General features: G+C 43.1%; 1 protein-coding gene across 2 annotated transcripts in view; it reads right to left on the bottom strand.

Annotated features, from left to right (window-relative positions):
* The window catches only part of LOC137518499 (transmembrane channel-like protein 2-A), a 127,990-nt gene that overhangs the window by 92,759 nt on the left and 14,227 nt on the right, over nt 1-21,004 (bottom strand). For both annotated transcript variants that reach the window (XM_068236435.1, XM_068236443.1), the window contains exons 2-3: nt 20,569-20,625; nt 13,277-13,637 (exon numbers count right to left, since the gene is read on the bottom strand). In XM_068236435.1, coding sequence (XP_068092536.1) covers nt 13,277-13,637; nt 20,569-20,625 — 418 coding nt within the window. The remainder of the gene's footprint in view (nt 1-13,276; nt 13,638-20,568; nt 20,626-21,004) is intronic.

Raw genomic sequence — 21,004 nt, 5'->3', positions numbered from 1 at the left:
GCCAGCGACAGGCACAAATTACAGAGGATCATTAGGTCGGCGGAGAGGATCATTGAGAGACCTCTGCCCCCATTTCACCACCTGTATAACACAAGACTGCGAGCCAGTGCACTGAGGATCGCAAGTGACCTCTCTCGGCCAGGCCACTGTTTTTTCACCTCACTTCCACTGGGTCGGAGAGATAGGAGTGGCAGTCTTCAGTAGTGTGTCTTTGAAAGAGGAATACTGAGCTATATATATATATCTAACGCTGATTGTATGATTGTATATTTGTGTATGTCTATATTTGAGTATGAGGTATTACTGTCATTTTAACGTTTTTCTTTCTTTCTATGTACCGCTCCATTGTGCCAAACCCAATTCCGGGCTTGACCCAGTCATGCTTGGCGAAATAAAATGATTCTGATTCTGATTCTGAGAAAGTAAACACAATCAGGAAAACATGGCAGTGATACATGCCTGATGTCACTGGAGTGAGTTTGCTTATCTGATTGCTTCCTTATCAGAATGATCAGATAGCAACATGAATTGTCTACCTCCAAAGGGCAAAATTATTATTCAAGGATTTCCCAAACCCATAAGCAGTGGGCACCAGGGTTGCTCACCAGGACCCCGAATGCAAAGTTTACCCGAATATTCGGGTGATTTTTCAGGTTTGCCGAATGCAAAGCCGAACCCGAATAGTAAAAATCATGCCGAATCCGAATGCGAAGTTTCCTGAATGTGCGCACTCCAATTGCGGTGGGTTCGGGTTCGGGATTCGGGGATAACGTCATTGGGCCAATCAGTAGTCCTCCAGCCGAGGATCTGGCAACCCTAGCAACCAATCAGAGGAGGGAAGCCTGTCCCTCCCCTCCTCTATATAAGGCGGCGGCCATGTTGCGGAGCCACGTACTTGTGTGACTGTGATGGTACTGAGAGTATCTCCAGTCCTGTGCTGCGTCTGATCAAGTGCATTTTCACTGCTAAACCTAGCGTTTTGCTTCCTAAACACCTCCTAAACACATTGATTGTACTCCTATATAGTTAGATAGTAATTTGATTGTTTGTAGTCAGCTAGTGTATAGTGTATACTGTGCTAGGCTAGTGTTAGTCTGTGTGCAGGCTAGGCCTGCTAGCCTAGGGCAGCCTTAGCCTACTACTAGCTTAGGTAGGTTAGGGATTCTAGTTAGTTGTATACTTACTTAGTAGTAGTACTAGTGTAGTTAATTATTTAGTACTGCTGTAGTCTGTTAGTTTATTAACTTCAGTACTGTGTTAGTTAGTTACTGACTGTGTACACTGTACAGGCCAGCAAACCTGTTGTGATCTGTGACTGTCATCAGCCCGACCCCAGGGCCGGGCCGACACATAGGCTCACAAGGCTGGAGCCTCTGGGCGGAGCTAACTGCAGTGTGGGTGGGGCGCAAGGAGCAGGTCTGTGTATTGCCTGGCTTGCCGCCCACCATCCCCGCTGACTGTGTTCACGCTGGGCTCACTGGCCGGTGCCTGATGAGAGGCAGGAGAGCTGGGGCGGGTGATCCACGCTACGGTAGCTGCAGATCAGCCTGTTATGGAGAAATCTGTCTGCTGTGTGCTGTACCCAGTCTCCCCTACGTACGTGTATTCACAGAGCAGAGCGCCCCTCCCCTCCTCTTCTCTCCTCTGTCACACTGAGGGGGCGGGGCTGAGCACTGTGTGGACTAGAGACCCGGGAAATTCAGGAAAGAAGCAGTGGAACTCAGAAGACAGGTACATAATTACGTGCCTTATGTGGGGAATTGGTTGGGTAGAAGCACTGAGTGTGAGGAAGGGGGAGAAGTGTCCAGAGCAGAATTTGCAGGCAGGCATGATTCTGCTCACATCCAGCACACACTGCCTACTGAGGCTGAGCTGAAAGGATTAGTTTCCCTAATGCTGCTGCCACACTGTACATGAGACACTCGTAGCTGGGAGCCCTCTCTCCTTCTTCCCTGAAGCTGCTGCATGAATATGTGGGGGCTGTAAGATAACAGCACAAATTACTGCAGTGTTAATATGCCAGAGCTGGGCTTCCTAGGTGAAAGGAAAGCACACGGGAAGGGGGGGGGGGGGGTGGCTATAAGCTGTATGTCTGGTCTGGGATCATGCTTTTATGTCACCAACACTCATGCCTCTCTCCCATTCCCTATCACTCTCAATTCCTCCCTTGTCATCATGATGCTATATCTTCCCTTAACCATGCCCAACCCACTCCCCCCCCCCCCTCTTCCTGTCTCTAAATCTTCTGCCTCTCTACCCTAGCTTTCCTTCCCTCAAATGTTTCCCTCCCCAAAAGCATCCCATCAGTGGCGTAGCTAAGGAGCTGTGGGCCCCGATGCAAGTTTTGCAATGGGGCCCCCCAAGCACTCTATACATAACAATTGATACGGTGCACCAAAACCTGCCAATGGCAACTACAGTGTCAGAGGAGCAAGAAGGAGATGGGGAACAGTTTGTTAATGATTACTACTATTCAAAGTATCTATAGAAGTGATTATTATGAGCACAGGACCAATAGAGAGCTAATACTGTAGTTGAGAAACGGCCCTTTGGGGCCCCTCTGGCCCAAGGGCCCGATGCGGTCACAACCTCTGCAGCCCCTATTGCTACGCCCCTGCATCCCATCAATGTTTCACTTTGAAAGTGGACCTGAACTCTTGCACGGGACAGACGGAAAACACAGAGAAATGCACCCTGCATGCATTTAGAGAGCTTAGCCTGTCTAATTCCCTCTCATCTATGACTAATCACAAGTGTTGATTTGGTCTCTCCCTTGTGCCACCTGATTGACATGGAAGATGAGGCAGATAAGCTCATCTGAAAGCACAGGATGTTAGCAATATGTCTGCTTCCATGAAAGCAGGAAGTAGAAAGTGCAGATTTATTGCAGGATTTGTATCAGCTGCAACAAAAAAATGTTTTTCTATGAAGGTTCTTATGCTATTGCCTATCTTTTAGAGCAGAGAGGAAATTCAGGTCTGCTTTAAAGTGGCCACTACCGATACAATTCACCAGACAATCAGTTGTCCTGGACCACTAATGAACCAGTATATCCAATTTGATCAAATTGATGGAATCAGTCTGTATTAATTCTGTTAATGAGCAAATTGGATAGCAGCTTTCCTTCCATTAGTGGACCTGAACAATCATTTCTGATCAATGTTATCAAATCAGATAATCAATTGTCTGGAGAATTGTATAATTCATGGCCACTTTAAGTATTTATATAGTGCTGATGCCCTCTATAGCATGTTACAGAGTATATATCAATACTGCTGATTATCCTCAGAGCTTAAACTGTAATCCTACAATAGTCATAGTGTAATGTCTCTACCATATTATGTATTTATATAGCAGTGATATCTTCTGCAGCACTTTACAGAGTACATGGTCATGTAACTGACTGTCCTCAGAGGAGCTCACAATCTAATCCCTACCATAGTCATAGTGTAATGTCCTACCATATTATTATTATGTATTTATATAGCACTGACATCTTCTGCAGCACATTACAGAGTACATAGTCATGTCACTGACTGTCCTCAGAGGAGCTCACACTCTAATCCTACCATAGTCATAGTCTAATGTCCTACCATATTATTATTATGTATTTATATAGCACTGACATCTTCTGCAGCACATTACAGAGTACATAGTCATGTCACTGACAGTCCTCAGAGGAGCTCACACTCTAATCCTAGCATAGTCATAGTCTAATGTCCTACCATATTATTATTATTATGTATTTATATAGCACTGACATCTTCTGCAGCACATTACAGAGTACATAGTCATGTCACTGACTGTCCTCAGAGGAGCTCAGACTCTAATCCTACCATAGTCATAGTCTAATGTCCTACCATATTATTATTATGTATTTATATAGCACTGACATCTTCTGCAGCACTTTACAGAGTACATAGTCATGTCACTCACTGTCCTCAGAGGAGCTCACACTCTAATCCTAGCATAGTCATAGTCTAATGTCCTACCATATTATTATTATTATGTATTTATATAGCACTGACATCTTCTGCAGCACATTACAGAGTACATAGTCATGTCACTGACTGTCCTCAGAGGAGCTCACAATCTAATCCTGCCATAGTCATAGTCTAATGTCCTACCATATTATTATGTATTTATATAGCACTAACATCTTCTGCAGTACTTTACAGAGTACATAGTCATGTGACTGACTGTTCCTTTAGAGGAGCTCACAATCTAATCCTACCATAGTCATAGCCTAATGTCTTACCATATTATTATTATGTATTTATATAGCACTGACATCTTCTGCAGCACATTACAGAGTACATAGTCATGTGACTGACTGTTCCTTTAGAGGAGCTCACAATCTAATCCTACCATAGTCATAGTGTAATGTCCTACCATATTATTATTATTATTATATATTTATATAGCACTGACATCTTCTGCAGCACATTGCAGAGTACATATTCATGTCACTCACTGTCCTCAGAGGAGCTCACACTCTAATCCTACCATAGTCATAGTCTAATATGGTCGGGGGGGGGGGGGGGGGCGCATCTAGGCAGCTCAGCCTCTGTTGATAGTGGACCTTGTCCCGGCCCTGCCCGACCCTATTGATTGATTGCGTCTGACCGTGTGTGACCGACTGTATTTGTCACCAACTGTCTGCGCCGCACAACTTAGTTATTTGAAATACGCGAGGGATTTATTAGTTACCTGCGTACGACTACCAGTACCCATTCAGTTAATTTTTTGTACTGTTAGTGTGCGATTTTATTAGCCTCTGTACTGTGTGTAATAAATAATAGTTAGTCACATCACAGGCCAGCATCCGTTGTGAGTGAGCTGTGACTGTCACCTGCCCAACCGAATTGATTGATTGTGTGCGTCTGACCATGTGTGACCAACTTTAATTTTATTTGTCACCAACTGTCCGCGCCGCACAACTTAGTTATTTGAAGTACGCAAGGGATTTATTAGTTACCTGCGTACGACTACTAGTACCCGTTCAGTTAATTTTTTGTACTGTTAGTGTGTGATTTTATTAGCTTCTGTACTGTGTGTAATAATAAATAATAGTTAGTCACAGGCCAGCATCCGTTGAGTGACCTTTGACTGTCACCTGCCCGACCCTATTGATTGATTGTGTCTGACAGTGTGTGACCGATTTTAATTGTCACTAACTGTCTGCCACACGACTTAGTTATTGTAGTACGCTAGGGATTTATTGGTTACCTGCGTGCGTACTACTACTACTGTCTACTACTACTACTACTTCTACTACCCGTTCAGTTAATTTTTTCCACTGTTAGTGTGTGATTTTATTAGCTTCTGTACTGTGTAATAAATAATAGTTACATCACAGGCCAGCATCCATTGGGAGTGATCTGTGACTGTCACCAGCCCGACCCTACTGATTGTTTGCGTCTGACCGTGTGTGACTAATTTTAATTGTCACTAACTGTCTGCCGCACGACTTAGTTATTGTAGTACGCTAGGGATTTATTAGTTACCTGCGTGTGTACTACTACTACTGTCTACTACTACTACTACTACTACCCGTTCAGTTAATTTTTTCCACTGTTAGTGTGTGATTTTATTAGCTTCTGTACTGTGTAATAAATAATAGTTACATCACAGGCCAGCATCCGTTGTGAGTGACCTGTGACTGTCACCTGCCCGACCCTATTGATTGATTGCGTCTGACCGTGTGTGACCGACTTTAATTGTCACTGTCCGTCACACGAGTTAGTTAGTACTGTAGCATACTACACTACTGCTGTTAGTAGTAGTACTACTACTACTACTATTTAATACTACTATTTAAATAAAAAAAATAAAAAAAACTTTCATTTTTTGTTGTCACTCAACACCAGTCACCACCAAGTCACCACCAACACAGACTTTATTAAAGTTTACCGCCCTCTTCTACATTTTTTTTCTGTATTTGTATATTGCTGCTGTATTTATCCTCCTGCTGTCAGTGGTCCAACCACCAGGGTCCACACAATACATTGTCTGCTGCCAGTGCCACACGTCACTCCTCCTCCTGCTGCTGCTGTATTTATCCTCCTGCTGTCAGTGGTCCCACCGCCAGGGTCCACACAATACATTTTCTGCTGCCAGTGCCACACGTCACTCCTCCTCCTGCTGCTGCTGTATTTATCCTCCTGCTGTCAGTGATCCCACCGCTAGGGTCCACACAATACATTGCCTGCTGCCAATGCCACACGTCACTCCTCCTCCTGCTGCTGCTGTATTTATCCTCCTGCTGTCAGTGGTCCCACCACCAGGGTCCACACAATACATTGCCTGCTGCCAGTGCCACACGTCACTTCTCCTCCTGCTGCTGCAGCTGCTGTATTTATCCTCCTGCTGTCAGTGGTCCCACCGCCAGGGTCCACACAATACATTGCCTGCTGCCAGTGCCACACGTCACTCCTCCTCCTGCTGCTGCTGTATTTATCCTCCTGCTGTCTGTGGTCCCACCGCCAGGGTCCACAGAATACATTGCCTGCTGCCAGTGCCACACGTGACACATCACTCCTCCTGCTGTATTCATCCTCCAGCTGTCTGTGGTCCCACCGCCAGGTTCCACACAATACATTGACTGCTGTCAATGCCATACATCACTTTTTTTGTTTTGTTTTTTAATTACACCTATTTCAATGTGATTTCCCTTTAAAAAAAAAACGCGTCCGAATTCCCGAACACACATTTTTTACCGAATTTTGTTACCGACACCAGAACCGAATCAGAATCCGAACCGAATTTCGTGGTCGATTTCCAATTCGAATCCGAATGTCATGCGGACCCGAATTCGAATGTACCTGAATCAATTTTTGGTACATCTGAGCATGCCTGGTGGGCACGGTGGTTGGCAAGGGAAGGAGGATTTGCCAGGCTGCTACACTTACAAAACACCCTCTACCTCTTCCTTGCTCAAATGCATGTTAGAATGTTGGTTAATTATTGTAAGGGTTTTACAGGGTGCCACTCAGTCAGGAAACAGCACAAGCAGCAATAAGAAGCGTGCATGAAGCACACAGCACCAAGCTGCTGTCTGCAATGTGATTGACTGTGTTGTCCCAACCTCTGTGACTCCTGGCAAAGCAGTGTTATTTGAATGTGCGTCTCTGACTGACGCACAGCCTCCTTCCTGCTGCACCACCAGTTCTCTTCAGCTTACCAGCCAGCAGATGTTTTCAGGAGCAGAGGAGAAACAGTAGCATTTGCTGAACATGCTGAATGAGAAGAATGTTGTCCCCTGCTGTGTATGGTGTGTACCCAGCATTACTGGCAAGTGAGCTCATGTGAAGAGTCCTGGACCTCCCAAAGCTCCTCTCTCTTCTCTCCTCTCCTGTCACTGTGTTGTGGCTTTTTTGACACTTGGTACAACCTTGTGTCAAATGCTGATATGTGTGGGGTTACAAACACTGCCATTCATTCACTACCATGAAATTGCAGCCAAAACGCAATCATGCAGTCAGGAAGTTATCCTGCCCAAGAAGCACACAGGTCAACCATCCATCGGAACCTGGCCTACAAGCAGCAGTCGGTCATAAGCTTCACCACTGCAATATGCCCTGCCCATAAGGTCATGTCTCAAACTGTTAATGTGGAAATTAGGGGTATGGCATACCTATAGTGTTTCCAGTGACGGCAATATATTTACCATTCAAAATTATTACACCATTTATAACTACTACAAGAAGAAAAAAAAGGATGTATTGTCCAATTTTTAACCAAAGTTCCCAGTTTTTAAAATGTCCCTAAGTGTCTGTTTAGCCTCATCATAACTAATTATTCATGGGACAGACTTGCTGCTGCAGCTGGCTCCTTACAAAAAAAAATGCGTTGGGCTCCCTCTGCTGGCTGATATGTATTTATACATGAGATACTGGATTACAGGAAGTAGATCTTCTTCCCTGTAGTTAAGATATGTTTATTTTCAGAAGACTAGATCAATGCTGCTACATCCCTGCCATATCCTTAGTCAATACACCATGAATGGTTATCATAGACTGCAAACTGAAGTTAAAGTGAACCTCCAGACTAAAAAATCCATAGCTCCCAACTGTCCCTTTTTCGGAGGGACAGTCCCTTTTTGGGAGCCCTGTCCCTCTGTCCCTCTTTCACCCTCATTTGTCCCTCTTTCAGGACTTTGTCCCCCTTTCTATGTAAGTATATATATTTCTATACTAAAAATGTGTTTGATTGACTTTAAACTTTATTCCCAACCTTTAAATTGATATATTACTAATTTTAAAATGTTACTATGAAGGAAAATGAACCAGGATAGAAAGGACCAGTGTGGTTTGAATTATAAAACAACATATGTTTCTTATGAAATCTTTATGGTATGCGTAACTAGAGGCGTGGAGAGGGCGTGCCCAGGGGTGTGGCAGGGGCGTGGCTTAAGTGTCCCTTTTTCTCATCTCAAAAAGTTGAGAGGTATGAAAAATCTACTCAGCAGAACTGAAAAGGCTTGTTGTTTCTTTAACAGTTTCACAGCTTCAGAACTTTGTTTTTCTTATAGAAGTCTCATTTTTAGCTGGATTTTTAGCTAAGCTCCGCCCCATCAAAGAAAACTGCCCGGGCTTTTTCCCCTGATGCTGTGCAAAGCATGATGGTATTTCCTATGTTGTTGTCCACGTTGCCTAGCGCACGCAGCTGGGAGGGGTGATCAGGACACAGGACATTTGGAACTGTCTCATCCTCCCTTTCACTTCCTATCAATCAAAAAGTTGGCTGCCCTCATGAAATCAAAAACATTTGCCTGTTCTTTTAAAACAGGGTGGGTAAGAGATTATATTACCTATCTATTTTAATTAACATAACTAATGTAACTTAATGACAGTATGTTTGTTTAGGCTGAAGTTCCTCTTTAAGTTCAAAGGAGCAGCTAGTTGAATATGTTTCTGCTACCAGATTTACTTTACTCAATCCTGAACTATGATCATAAACAGTACATATGTACTGCATTCTAAGAACTGCTATCACCATGAGGACATTATTAATGTGCAATTCTATGCAAAAATGAACAACTATGTGCAGAGGTCATCAGATTTTAATCAGAGGTGTATGTCCCAAGTAATATACAACACAGTAACATATACTGTATCTGATACAGCTGCACTGACTTCAGAAGGCTGTGACTACCACCCACAAAGCTGACTCATTAAAGCGGAATGAAACCCAGCATTTCTTCTTTGCTCTAAAAAATTATTTACAGCATATTATATACTACCACCATTTTTTTTTTACTAGAACAGCATTCAACTAGTTATACATTGAAAGTTCAGTGCAGAGAAATCTGGACGCATCGGAAGTGTAGATAATGTTATCTTGTGTTTACTTATTTGTATCAAGTGAGGAATGTGACAGATTCTCTGACTGTGGAGAAGCTCCTGGACACAGAGAGACACTGAAAGCATGTCTGCCTTCAATACAACATGAATAAAACCAGTTATGAATAAAATGCAAAGGCAGCTCTCAAAGCAAAAAACTGTACTTTTGGGAACTTGTAATTTCTAAATGACTAATAATATGTATGCACAAATGCAAATATGATAACCGTATGGCATATAAAAAGTAGGAAAACATGTTTTTATTGAATATTATGTCAGGGTTTTATACCGCTTTAAAGTGGTATGGAGCTCAGCATTTCTTATTTGTTCCAAAAGATTATTTACAGCATAAAACTTACTACCAGAAAAATCTGGTTCCAGAACATTATTCAAACAAGTAAACACAGCACTTTCTTTTTCATTGGGCGGCTTCAATTCGAATCCAAATGTGTTTGTTTTCTTATCAGCCACTATTAGTAAACATTCCTAGCAGTGTTTCAGCTGAATCAGAAAGTGTTCACAGGAGACAAATTCTCACTGGATACATTACAATGTATAAAGACAGCAGCTATGCAATAACTTACAAAAGTTTTTGTCATACAGTACACTGATTGCTCTGCAGACTTTTGTTTAATAAATAGTACAGAAATAACAGGGAAACATGAACACATGCCCTAATGCCTAGGCCCGGATTTACCTCACAGAAGCCTATAGGCACAGATGTCCTGGCACCTTAGACTTTGCCCTCCATGAACCTACAAACCCACCAAACTTCACCGTAAGTTTGCTGGCTTTACCAGCTGTCACTTCTACCTTAATTACCTTTAGAGATGGGCCGAACGGTTCGCCGGCGAACGGTTCCAGGCGAACTTTAGGGGTTCGCGTTCGCCTGCAACTTTTGCGGAAGTTCGATTCGCCCCATAATGCTGTATTGAGCAAAATTTTTACCCTCCATTTCACTGTCAGCAGACATGTTATTGTCAAACACACTGCTTTCAGTGCTAGAGAACCTGCCCACCCTCCAAGCTAGGTCCTTTATACCATTTGACTCAGTTGTCTGGCTACACTAATTAGTTATGGGACAGCTGCTACACACTCTGCTAGGGAGATTTTAATTGGCCTCCCTCCTCCCTCCTCCCTCCTCCCTATTCCCTCCTACCGGAGGGAGGAGGGTCTCTTCTGCCAGGGAATTATACTATTTTAAAAAACAGTATACATCATACCATAGTTGGGAATACATACATGAGTATACATCATACCATAGCTGGGGATACATACATGAGTATACATCATACCATAGCTGGGAATCGAACCCAGATCTCACTGTGTGGTGGGCATGTCACCCTAAGCACTGTACCACTACAGAAGTAAGTGAAGCTAGCCTAAAATTTAACATTTATGCTCAATGAAATAGAACCATTAGGTTGCTTAAAGGAGAACTGTAGTGAGAGGTATATGGAGGCTGCCATATTGATTTCCTTTTAAGCTATATCAGTTGCCTGGCAGCCCTGCTGATCTTTTTGGCTGCAGTAGTGTGAATCACACCAGAAACAAGCATGCAGCTAATCTTGTCAGATCTTACAAAAATGTCAAACACCAGATCATACCATAGCTGGGAATCGAACCCAGATCTCACTGTGTGGTGGGCACATCACCCTAAGCACTGTACTACTACAGAACTAAGTGAAGCTAGCCTAAAATTTAACATTTATGCTCAATGCAATAGAACCATTAGGTTGCTTAAAGGAGAACTGTAGTGAAAGGTATATGGAGGCTACCATATTGATTTCCTTTTAAGCAATACCAGTTACCTGGCTATCCTGCAGATCCTCTGCCTCCAATACTTTTAGCCCTAGACCCTGAACAAGCATGCAGCAGATCTGGTGTTTGACATTTTTGTCAGTGCTGCTCGTAATGGAAAAATCTACGCTTACGGATCATTACGCGTAATTTTACGCTATTACGCAATTACGGTTACGGCGTAGGAAATTATCTACGGTACATCACTGTAATTACGCGTAAACTTACGCAATTACGCGTAAGGATACCGTAATGAAGGCGCTTACACTACGATGTTACGCGTAGTGCCGTAATACCCATTAATGCTTATTTTTTGATGCATGCGGACGATATGTACGCAATAGCCGTCAATGTGACAGTTATTGCGTACATATCATTCGTATGCGTCAAAACGTACGCTTATACTGAAGGGCGGGAGAAGATACTATTGGTTGCTTAGGATGTTGACTGATTGGCTACTCTTAGAAAATGGGAGATTTTACGTTAGTAATTACGTGTAAAATTACGCGTAAGTGTTCGTAAAATTACGCATGCCTAGCAATTACGGTAGACAGTGTAATTACGATACCACTTACGGTCTTACGCGTAAATAATTACGCGTAAGACCGTAAGTTACGCGTAACGCTTACGCGTAAATTTACATTGAATTACGATGCGTAATTACGCTCATGCGTAATTTCGGCCCAGCACTGATTTTTGTAAGATCTGACAAGATTAGCTGCATGCTTGTTTCTGGTGTGATTCACACTACAGTGGCTGGATAGTGTACTGGTTAAGGGCTCTGCCTTTGACATGGGAGACCAGGGTTTGAATCCTGGCTAGGTCAAGTACCTATTCAGTAAGGAGTTCAAGGCAAAACTCCCTAACACTGCAGGGTGGCCTCTTGAGCGCGTCCCTGTGGCTTGCAGCTCTTGAGCGCTTTGAGTCCGACAGGAGAAAAGCACTATACAAATGTTTGGATTATTATTATTACTGCAGCCAAATAGATCAGCAGGGCTGCCAGGCAACTGGTATAGCTTAAAAGGAAATCAATATGGCAGCCTCCATATACCTCTCACTACAGTTCTCCTTTAAGCAACCTAATGGTTCTATTGCATTGAGCATAAATGTTAAATTTTAGGCTAGCTTCACTTACTTCTGTAGTGGTACAGTGCTTAGGGTGATGTGCCCACCACACAGTGAGATTTGGGTTCGATTCCCAGCTATGGTATGATCTGGTGTTTGACATTTTTGTAAGATCTGACAAGATTAGCTGCATGCTTGTTTCTGGTGTGATTCACACTACTGCAGCCAAATAGATCAGCAGGGCTGCCAGGCAACTGGTATAGCTTAAAAGGAAATCAATATGGCAGCCTCCATATACCTCTCACTACAGTTCTCCTTTAAGCAACCTAATGGTTCTATTGCATTGAGCATAAATGTTAAATGTTAATTTAGGCAAGCTTCACTTACTTCTGTAGTGGTACAGTGCTTAGGGTGATGTGCCCACCACACAGTGAGATCTGGGTTCGATTCCCAGCTATGGTATGATGTACACTCATGTATGTATCCCCAGCTATGGTATGATGTATACTCATGTATGTATTCCCAGCTATGGTATGATGTATACTGGTTTTTAAAATAGTATAATTCCCTGGCAGAAGAGACCCTCCTCCCTCCGGTAGGAGGGAGGAGGGAATGGGTAGAAGGGTGGAGGCCAATTAAAATCTCCCTAGCAGAGTGTGTAGCAGCTGTCCCATAACTAATTAGTGTAGGCAGGCAAATGGTATAAAGGACCTTGCTTGGAGGAGGGAGGGTGGGCGGGTCCTCCAGCAGTGATGTGTATTTCACTCAATTAGGTGTGGCTCCAGGTATTAGAGCTTTTGAAACATGTTTTCTATCATTTTTCCAGTTGATAGAATTTTTTTAAACTTTCAAAGTTCGCCTCCCCATTGAAGTCTATTGCGGTTCGCGAACTTTTTCGCGAACCGAACCTTTCGCGGAAGTTCGCGAACTTAAAATCGGAGGTTCGGCCCAACTCTAATTACCTTGCCCGTCATAGGTAGCTACAGGTGCCCCTTAGTATTAAATAGTAAAAGGAACCCAATAAAATAGTGATGAGCATAAAATAGATAAGAAGTTAATTTTCCTACCTGCTGCTTTTTCTTTTCTTTTTCTGATTCTCATTTTTATTTACTTTGTTAACACCTCTTCCTCTGCCAGCAGGTCTGTTGTTGTTGTTTGCCACTTCATTCTTCTCTGTGGTCTTAATGTTGTTTTTAATGTTGTTCTTTTGAACAGTTTTCTTATTCCTAATGGTTTGATCAGCTTCAGACTCTGTTTCAGTATCCTGTTCTTCCTCCCTCCTCCTTCTTTTTGTAGATTTTCTTACAACTTGCTTTCTCTTTGGCAACTGGAAATCTTCATCACTGTCCTCTTCACTACTACTAGTAGTGTCTCTTTTCTTCAAGTATCTGAAATGTCTTTTGCTGAATGAATTTGTACTTTCAGTATCTGAAATTAGAGTAAAATTAAAGTGGTTCATATTTTCATTTGCGGTAGGGGCGCCTCTAGCCATTTAGTCACTCCAGGCGAGAAATCCTGTGGCACGCAAATCCCCCCCCCCCCCCCCCCGTGATTGCCCCCGGCCCCATACCCCCCACCCCCGTGGTGAACCCCGCCACAGTGGTGAACCCCACCCCCAAGATCCCCGAAAATAATCATAATGCATCAGCGTTTCACCAGAAAATCAGAAAATACACTTATTGCGGCATGGGTTCACCAGAAAATAGTTGTAATGCAGCAGAGCATTTCACCATAAAATATACTTATTACGGCATGCACTCACATACACTACACACAGTGCACACACACTATACACACATACCACACACACTATACACACACACACTATACACACACACAGTACACACACACTATAGACACGCACAGTACACACGCACACACACTATACACATGCACACACACACTATACACATGCACACAGTACACACACACTATACACGCACACACACACCGCACACAACACACACACTATACACACACACAGTAAACACACACAGTACACACGCACACACACTATACACACGCGCACACACTATACACACGCACACACACTATACACACGCACACACACTATACACACGTACACACTATACACACTATACACACGCACACACACACTATACACATGCACACTATACACACACACTATACACAGCACACTATACACAGCACACAGTACACACACACTATGCTGCCACCAGGGGAGGACTGGGACCTTTTGGCCTGGGGGGAAACACAGACTAGAGGCCCGTTATCATGGCAGCCCCGGCCCAAATGACGTCACACACGCACCCCACGTCTTATATGCCAGTAATCACGTGGAGCGCAATGCGGAAATACACTCTGTGAACAGTGTGACAGGTAAAGTACAGGCATCAGGGGGGCACAATACATATTGAGGGACAACGGCCGGGGTTTCCTTCTTGTCTATAATTCGTGGTTATCGCATGCCGTGATTATCTTACCTGACAACCACATTGGCCCGAGATTTCCCAACATCTCAGATTGATACATTCAACCAATTTCAACCCAAAATTTTTTATCCGATTCGCTAATATCAAAACGGTTGGTCGATCAGCTGTCAAGTCAACAGATGTATGGCCACTTTGATTCCCTTAAAGAGAATCTGTACTCTAATATTCTTACAATAAAAAGCATACCATTCTATTCATTATTTTCTCCTGTGCCCCTCTGTGCTGTTTCTGCCACTCTCTGCTGCAATCCTGGCTTGTAATTAACAGTTTTAGGCAGTGTTTACAAACAAACTAACCAGCTTCTAATAGGCTCAGCTAAGCATAGTGTATGAGTCATTCAGAGTATGCAGGGGGCCTGCAGAGGGTGTGTATCGCTTCTACCAATCACAAGCAGCCCTGCACATTCCACACAATCAAGCTTTAGCCCGACAAACAGGACAGAGGAAAGATACATTGATTTATTACAGAGACAGTGCAGTTAGGAAAGACTGCAGTAAGCCAGAGCAGATTAGAACAGGCATAGGAACTTATAGGATAGAAGAACTAAGGCTGAAAAAATTGTTACAGAGTCTCTTTAAGGCCAATCCCCCCACGTTCCCCCTACACACGCACACACACACACACCTACCTACAGTGGGTTGCAAAAGTATTCGGCCCCCTTGAAGTTTTCCACATTTTGTCATATTACTGCCACAAACATGAATCAATTTTATTGGAATTCCACATGAAAGACCAACACAAAGTGGTGTACATGTGAGAAGTGGAACGAAAATCATACATGATTCCAAACATTTTTTACAAATAAATAGCTGCAAAGTGGTGTGTGCATAATTATTCGGCCCCCTTTGATCTGAGTGCAGTCAGTTGCCTATAGACATTGCCTGATGAGTGCTAATGACTAAATAGAGTGCACCTGTGTGTAATCTAATGTCAGTACAAATACAGCTGCTCTGTGAGAGCTTCAGAGGTTGTCTAAGAGAATATTGGGAGCAACAACACCGTGAAGTCCAAAGAACAGACAAGACAGGTCAGGGATCAAGTTATTGAGAAATTTAAAGCAGGCTTAGGCTACAAAAAGATTTCCAAAGCCTTGAACATCCCACGGAGCACTGTTCAAGCGATCATTCAGAAATGGAAGGAGTATGGCACAACTGTAAACCTACCAAGACAAGGCCATCCACCTAAACTCACATGCCGAACAAGGAGAGCGCTAATCAGAAATGCAGTCAAGAGGCCCATGGTGACTCTGGACGAGCTGCAGAGATCTACAGCTAAGGTGGGAGACTCTGTCCTTAGGACAACTATTAGTCATGCACTGCACAAAGTTGGCCTTTATGGAAGAGTGGTAAGAAGAAAGGCATTGTTAACAGAAAGCATAAGAAGTCCCATTTGCAGTTTGCCACAAGCCATGTGGGGGACACAGCAAACATGTGGAAGAAGGTGCTCTGGTCAGATGAGACCAAAATGGAACTTTTGGGGCAAATTGGAAAACGCTATGTGTGGCAGAAAACGAACACTGCACATCACTCTGAACACACCATCCCCACTGTCAAATATGGCGGTGGCAGCATCATGCTCGGGGGTGCATCTCTTCAGCAGGGACAGGGAAGCTGGTCAGAGTTGATGGGAAGATGGATGGAGCCAAATACAGGGCAAACTTGGAAGAAAACCTCTTGGAGACTGCAAAAGACTTGAGACTGGGGCGGAGGTTCACCTTCCAGCAGGACAATGACCCTAAACATAAAGCCAGGGCAACAATGGAATGGTTTAAAACAAAACATATCTATGTGTTAGAATGGCCCAGTCAAAGTCCAGATCTAAATCCAATCGAGAATCTGTGGCAAGATCTGAAAACTGCTGTTCACAAACGCTGTCCATCTAATCTGACTGAGTTGGAGCTGTTTTGCAAAGAAGAATGGGCAAGGATTTCAGTCTCTAGATGTGCAAAGCTGGTAGAGACATACCCTAAAAGACTGGCAGCTGTAATTGCAGCAAAAGGTGGTTCTACAAAGTATTGACTCAGGGGGCCGAATAATTACGCACACCCCACTTTGCAGTTATTGATTTGTAAAAAATGTTTGGAATCATGTACGGTTTTCGTTCCACTTCTCCTGTATACACCGCTTTGTATTGGTCTTTAACGTGGAATTCAAATAAAATTGATGCATATTTGTGGCAGTAATGTGACAAAATGTGGAAAACTTCAAGGGGGCCGAATACTTTTGCAACCCACTGTATGTCCTCCCCTTCACCACCATCTCTACTAATCTCTGTTTTCGCTACCTTATAGTGTGAATGGACCCTTATAGTGTGTCTGAGCCCTTATGCAGAGAAATAATGAGGAGAGAACAGCTGAAAGAGAGAGAAGAAGATATTTGCCTCACCAGGATTGCACTTTTTTTTAGCTTTCCTGTATGACGAGAAGACACAGACGCCCAGCACTAGGGGAAGAGGGAAACAAAGGTGAATGAAGGAGGGCTGGTGCACACCAAGAGTGCTTCTGAGTGCTTTTCAAATTTACAGCGATTTGGAAAGCACTAATGTTACCCTATGAGGGTGTTCCCACAGCAGCGTTGTGATTTTTTTTTAAATCGCAGACATGCTGCAGGTAGCATTTTTTTGGAGCGATTCTTTCAAAAATCACTTCACAAAGTCGCATTTGCAAATTGCTAGCGATTGCTATTGCATTAGCCCAGAGAGAGGCGGAGTGGATTGAGACTGAGAATAGCCTGAGATGGAGCAGAGAGCTAATCTGTATTGCAGTCCCACATTACACAGAGGCTAGTTGCCTGTAATAGGACTCCTGTCCCTGCCAGTCTCTCACACAAGTCAGAAAGCAGCACTCCTGGAGTCTAGGGACTGTAAAACTTTTCAACCTGTTTAACACCTTATCAGCACATGAAGTCATTATAACAATGAGGAGAGACCAGACAGATTTTTGCCCACAGACCCTCGGGCAAGCTCAGCATCATGCTGTGTATATTTACCAGCTTGCCTGCCCTCTAATTACATTTTTATCAGCCAGCGCAGTGTTTCACATTGCCTTACAACAACAAACAGTACAAGCGACACAGGACCAGCCCTAAATCACTGAATAAATAAAAGGTGGCCTGGAGGGCAGTCCATGCCTGGCTGCTACACTCAGTCTCTAGCTACCAGTAGCAGAGAGAGAGGAACTGAATGAATCAGTAAATCAGTTAAGAGTGAAGAGTCAGGACTCAGGAACTGATGCTGTACTCTGATCCCTAAGTGAGCTGCGACCGAGTGAGCTGGGACGAGTGCCTTCTCTCACTTACTCATTCATTACTCTGGTTCTTTGAATCATTGAGCTGAAGGAACTGAATGAATCAGTGAATCAGTTATGAGTCCAGTCAGGCGCTGCTGCTGTAAACTGATCCCTGAGTGAGCTGAGAGGCATTTCTTCTCTCACTATTCAGTGCAGCTGCGCCCTCCCCCCTCCTGCGCACTAGGCAAGAATTTGTACCTGCCTGGTGGTTGAGACGGCTATGATTTGTGCATATGTACCATACTGGCTGCACACTTCAGCAAGAGCAAGCTATTATATTTTCATTGGAAAGCTATTTAGTTAACACCCACTTCATCATGTAGACCAGGGGTGTCAAATTCAAATAAAAAGTGGGCTAAAATGGAGCACTGGGGTCATGTCCAACCTCAATATCTAGTGGCCACCTCCCTAAAGTTTCTTTGTGTCTAAGACCTCCCCTACAATTCCCTGGTGTCTAGTGCCCCCCTCCTTCCCCTATAAAGTTCCCCGGTGTCTAGTGGGCCTCCTCCCTTCCCTGTACAGTTCCCTGGTATCTAATGCCTTCTTCCTACCCTACGCAGTTCCCTGGTGTTTAGTGGTCCTCCTTCTCTTCTATATACAGCTCCCTGCTGTTTAGTGGTCCTCCCTCCAACATACAGTTCCTAGTGTCCCCCTCCCCTATACAGTTCCCTGGTGTCTAGTGACCCCTCTCTCTCCCCTGTGCAGTTTCCTGGTGTCTAGTGCTTTCCCCCTCTCTCCCCCATAGACTTCCCTGGTGATCTAGGGCTTCACCTCCAATATAGATTCCCTGGTGGGCCAAACATAATGCAAAGTGGGGTAACCACTTGCAGGCCAAAGTGGATGGCTCTGTGGGCCAGATTTGGCATGCAGGTTGGAGTTTGGCATGTATGATATAAACAGAACAGGTATCTTCTGACATGTGGAAATAAATATATATATACCTATATTCTAGTCTAGTCATTCACAACTCCACCCTACCAACAGCGCCAACAGTGCATCTTGAGATATACACAAATATATATATATATATATATATATATATATATATATATATATATATTTGTTGCTAAATATTACAGTGTTGCATAAGCTGTGGTAAGTTAATTGAATCGCAATAGAACACATGGAAAACAGACAGAAAACATGGTTGATACTGTATGTACAAGTACCGAGCTGTGTGAAAGTAAGATGCCTGTGCAGTTGAGCAGAGCAATCTGCTTGGCTATTTCTGGCGGAGCCCAAGGGGTAAGATGGTACTGGCCTGCACTGGGTCTCAAAGGTAAATATTATCTATATATAAATAGAAATGAATAAATATTAATTATTTTTATCTATTATTCATAATTAATATTAATCTGTGCTGCTGATCGAAGGAGCCAGCGTTGGATCGGTGCTGGACAAGAGGGAGGAGGAAGCCTCATAAAGATCCAGATGCTTCTCCCTCTCATAAGTAGTTGTTTTTGATTCCCTCAGTGACAAACTGATTTTTAGAATTGGACTCTTGGACTTCTACAGTCTGGTCAATATTTTATAAAAATGTATACCTGCCAATTACATTTTTTGCCTAATTGGGGACATTTCTGAAAAACCTATTACAGTTTCAGCGAATCGAATTTCAGCTAATTTGCTCATTAGTAGCTGTCAGTTGAACCTTGGTGGCGATAAAATATCTGGATACAATGATAAACCTTGTTGTAATTAGTAGCAGTAGGGTATTGTACCGTGTTAGCCATCAGTAAAAGCAAGAAGTTTTAAACCAGGATGATACCATTTATTGGCTAACTAAAAATGAATAAAAATAAGCAAGCTTTCGGCCTTGCAGCCTTCGTCTGGCTTATATCCTGTTAGTTTGCAAACTGGTGGTACAGACAGCTTATATACATGCAACATCAAAAGGGAAAACATATATTTTTTCAAGCATAAATACATGTCATTAAGATGCCTTTATTCACACAGACCATCGACCTGGGTTTAGAGGTTGTAAGCTAAGATAAGGATCCTTGTTTAACACCTGCTCACAGACCTGGGAGTTGGACTGACACAGAGGTATCGTAAATTCAGCTATAATGGCTGAGAAAGTTCAAATATCATCAATCTCATACCAATATAGAAAGTTGTTGTCCTTATTCAAACCGTTCTGCACAGCTTTGAACCAATTTATAAATTTTGTTTCTGCTATTAATCGATCATTTGACGTTTTGAAGCCACCCTTCAGGGCAGTGACACGAAGATCATCCATGCTGTGTCCGTTGGACCGAAAGTGTGTAGCAACTGGGAGTCCAGATTTGGTATCATTAATAATGATGTTGTATTTATTGATATGTTTCCAAGCAACATGTGGGGAAGTGTCAGGGTTGCAGAGAGGAATGACTAAAAAATGCCACTATAACTACATCTAGTAAATGAAAGTTTTCATAGGAGTTGGGCTTGTAGAGCAGCTGTAATACCGGTAATTTCTATCCATGTACTGTATGCACTCCATATAGACATTTAACATATGTGCACATTTTTGCTGTGTATAGCAGAGGAGGACCACAGTGAAGCGGTGTCACATTTTGCTATTTGTGATTATAAAGTATTTTGTAGTTATGAGACTTACCATTACTGTCTTCATCTTCTTCTAAGGTGTCGGCTTGCCCATCAACATCCATCCCAACTGCAAAGACATTATGAAAACAGATGAAGCATATCTCACAATAAGGGACCTCTGTTATGAAAATGTTAAATATATGTAAACATATACAATTAAGAAGTACCTTTCTTCCAGAGTAAAATGAGCCATAAATTACCTTTCTCCTATGTTGCTGTCACTTACAGTAGGTAGTAGAAATCTGACAGAACCGACAGGTTTTGGACTAGCCCATCTCCTCATGGGTGGTTCACACATATTTCTTTATTTTCAAAATGCACTCAGTGAATGTCAGTTGCTCCATCCAACTGCCAGCAAAGTGTACGGTGAGCAGGGAGACTGGTCAGCATCTTTGTATAAATCTTTTTCAGGGAATGTCTTTATAAAGAATAAAGTCCATGCTGAG

This window comes from Hyperolius riggenbachi, chromosome 1 (genome assembly GCF_040937935.1).
Source record: "Hyperolius riggenbachi isolate aHypRig1 chromosome 1, aHypRig1.pri, whole genome shotgun sequence".
Lineage (NCBI taxonomy): Eukaryota > Metazoa > Chordata > Amphibia > Anura > Hyperoliidae > Hyperolius > Hyperolius riggenbachi.
The sequence above is the reverse complement of the archived record's forward strand: the minus strand, read 5'-3'. Positions and strand labels throughout refer to the sequence as shown.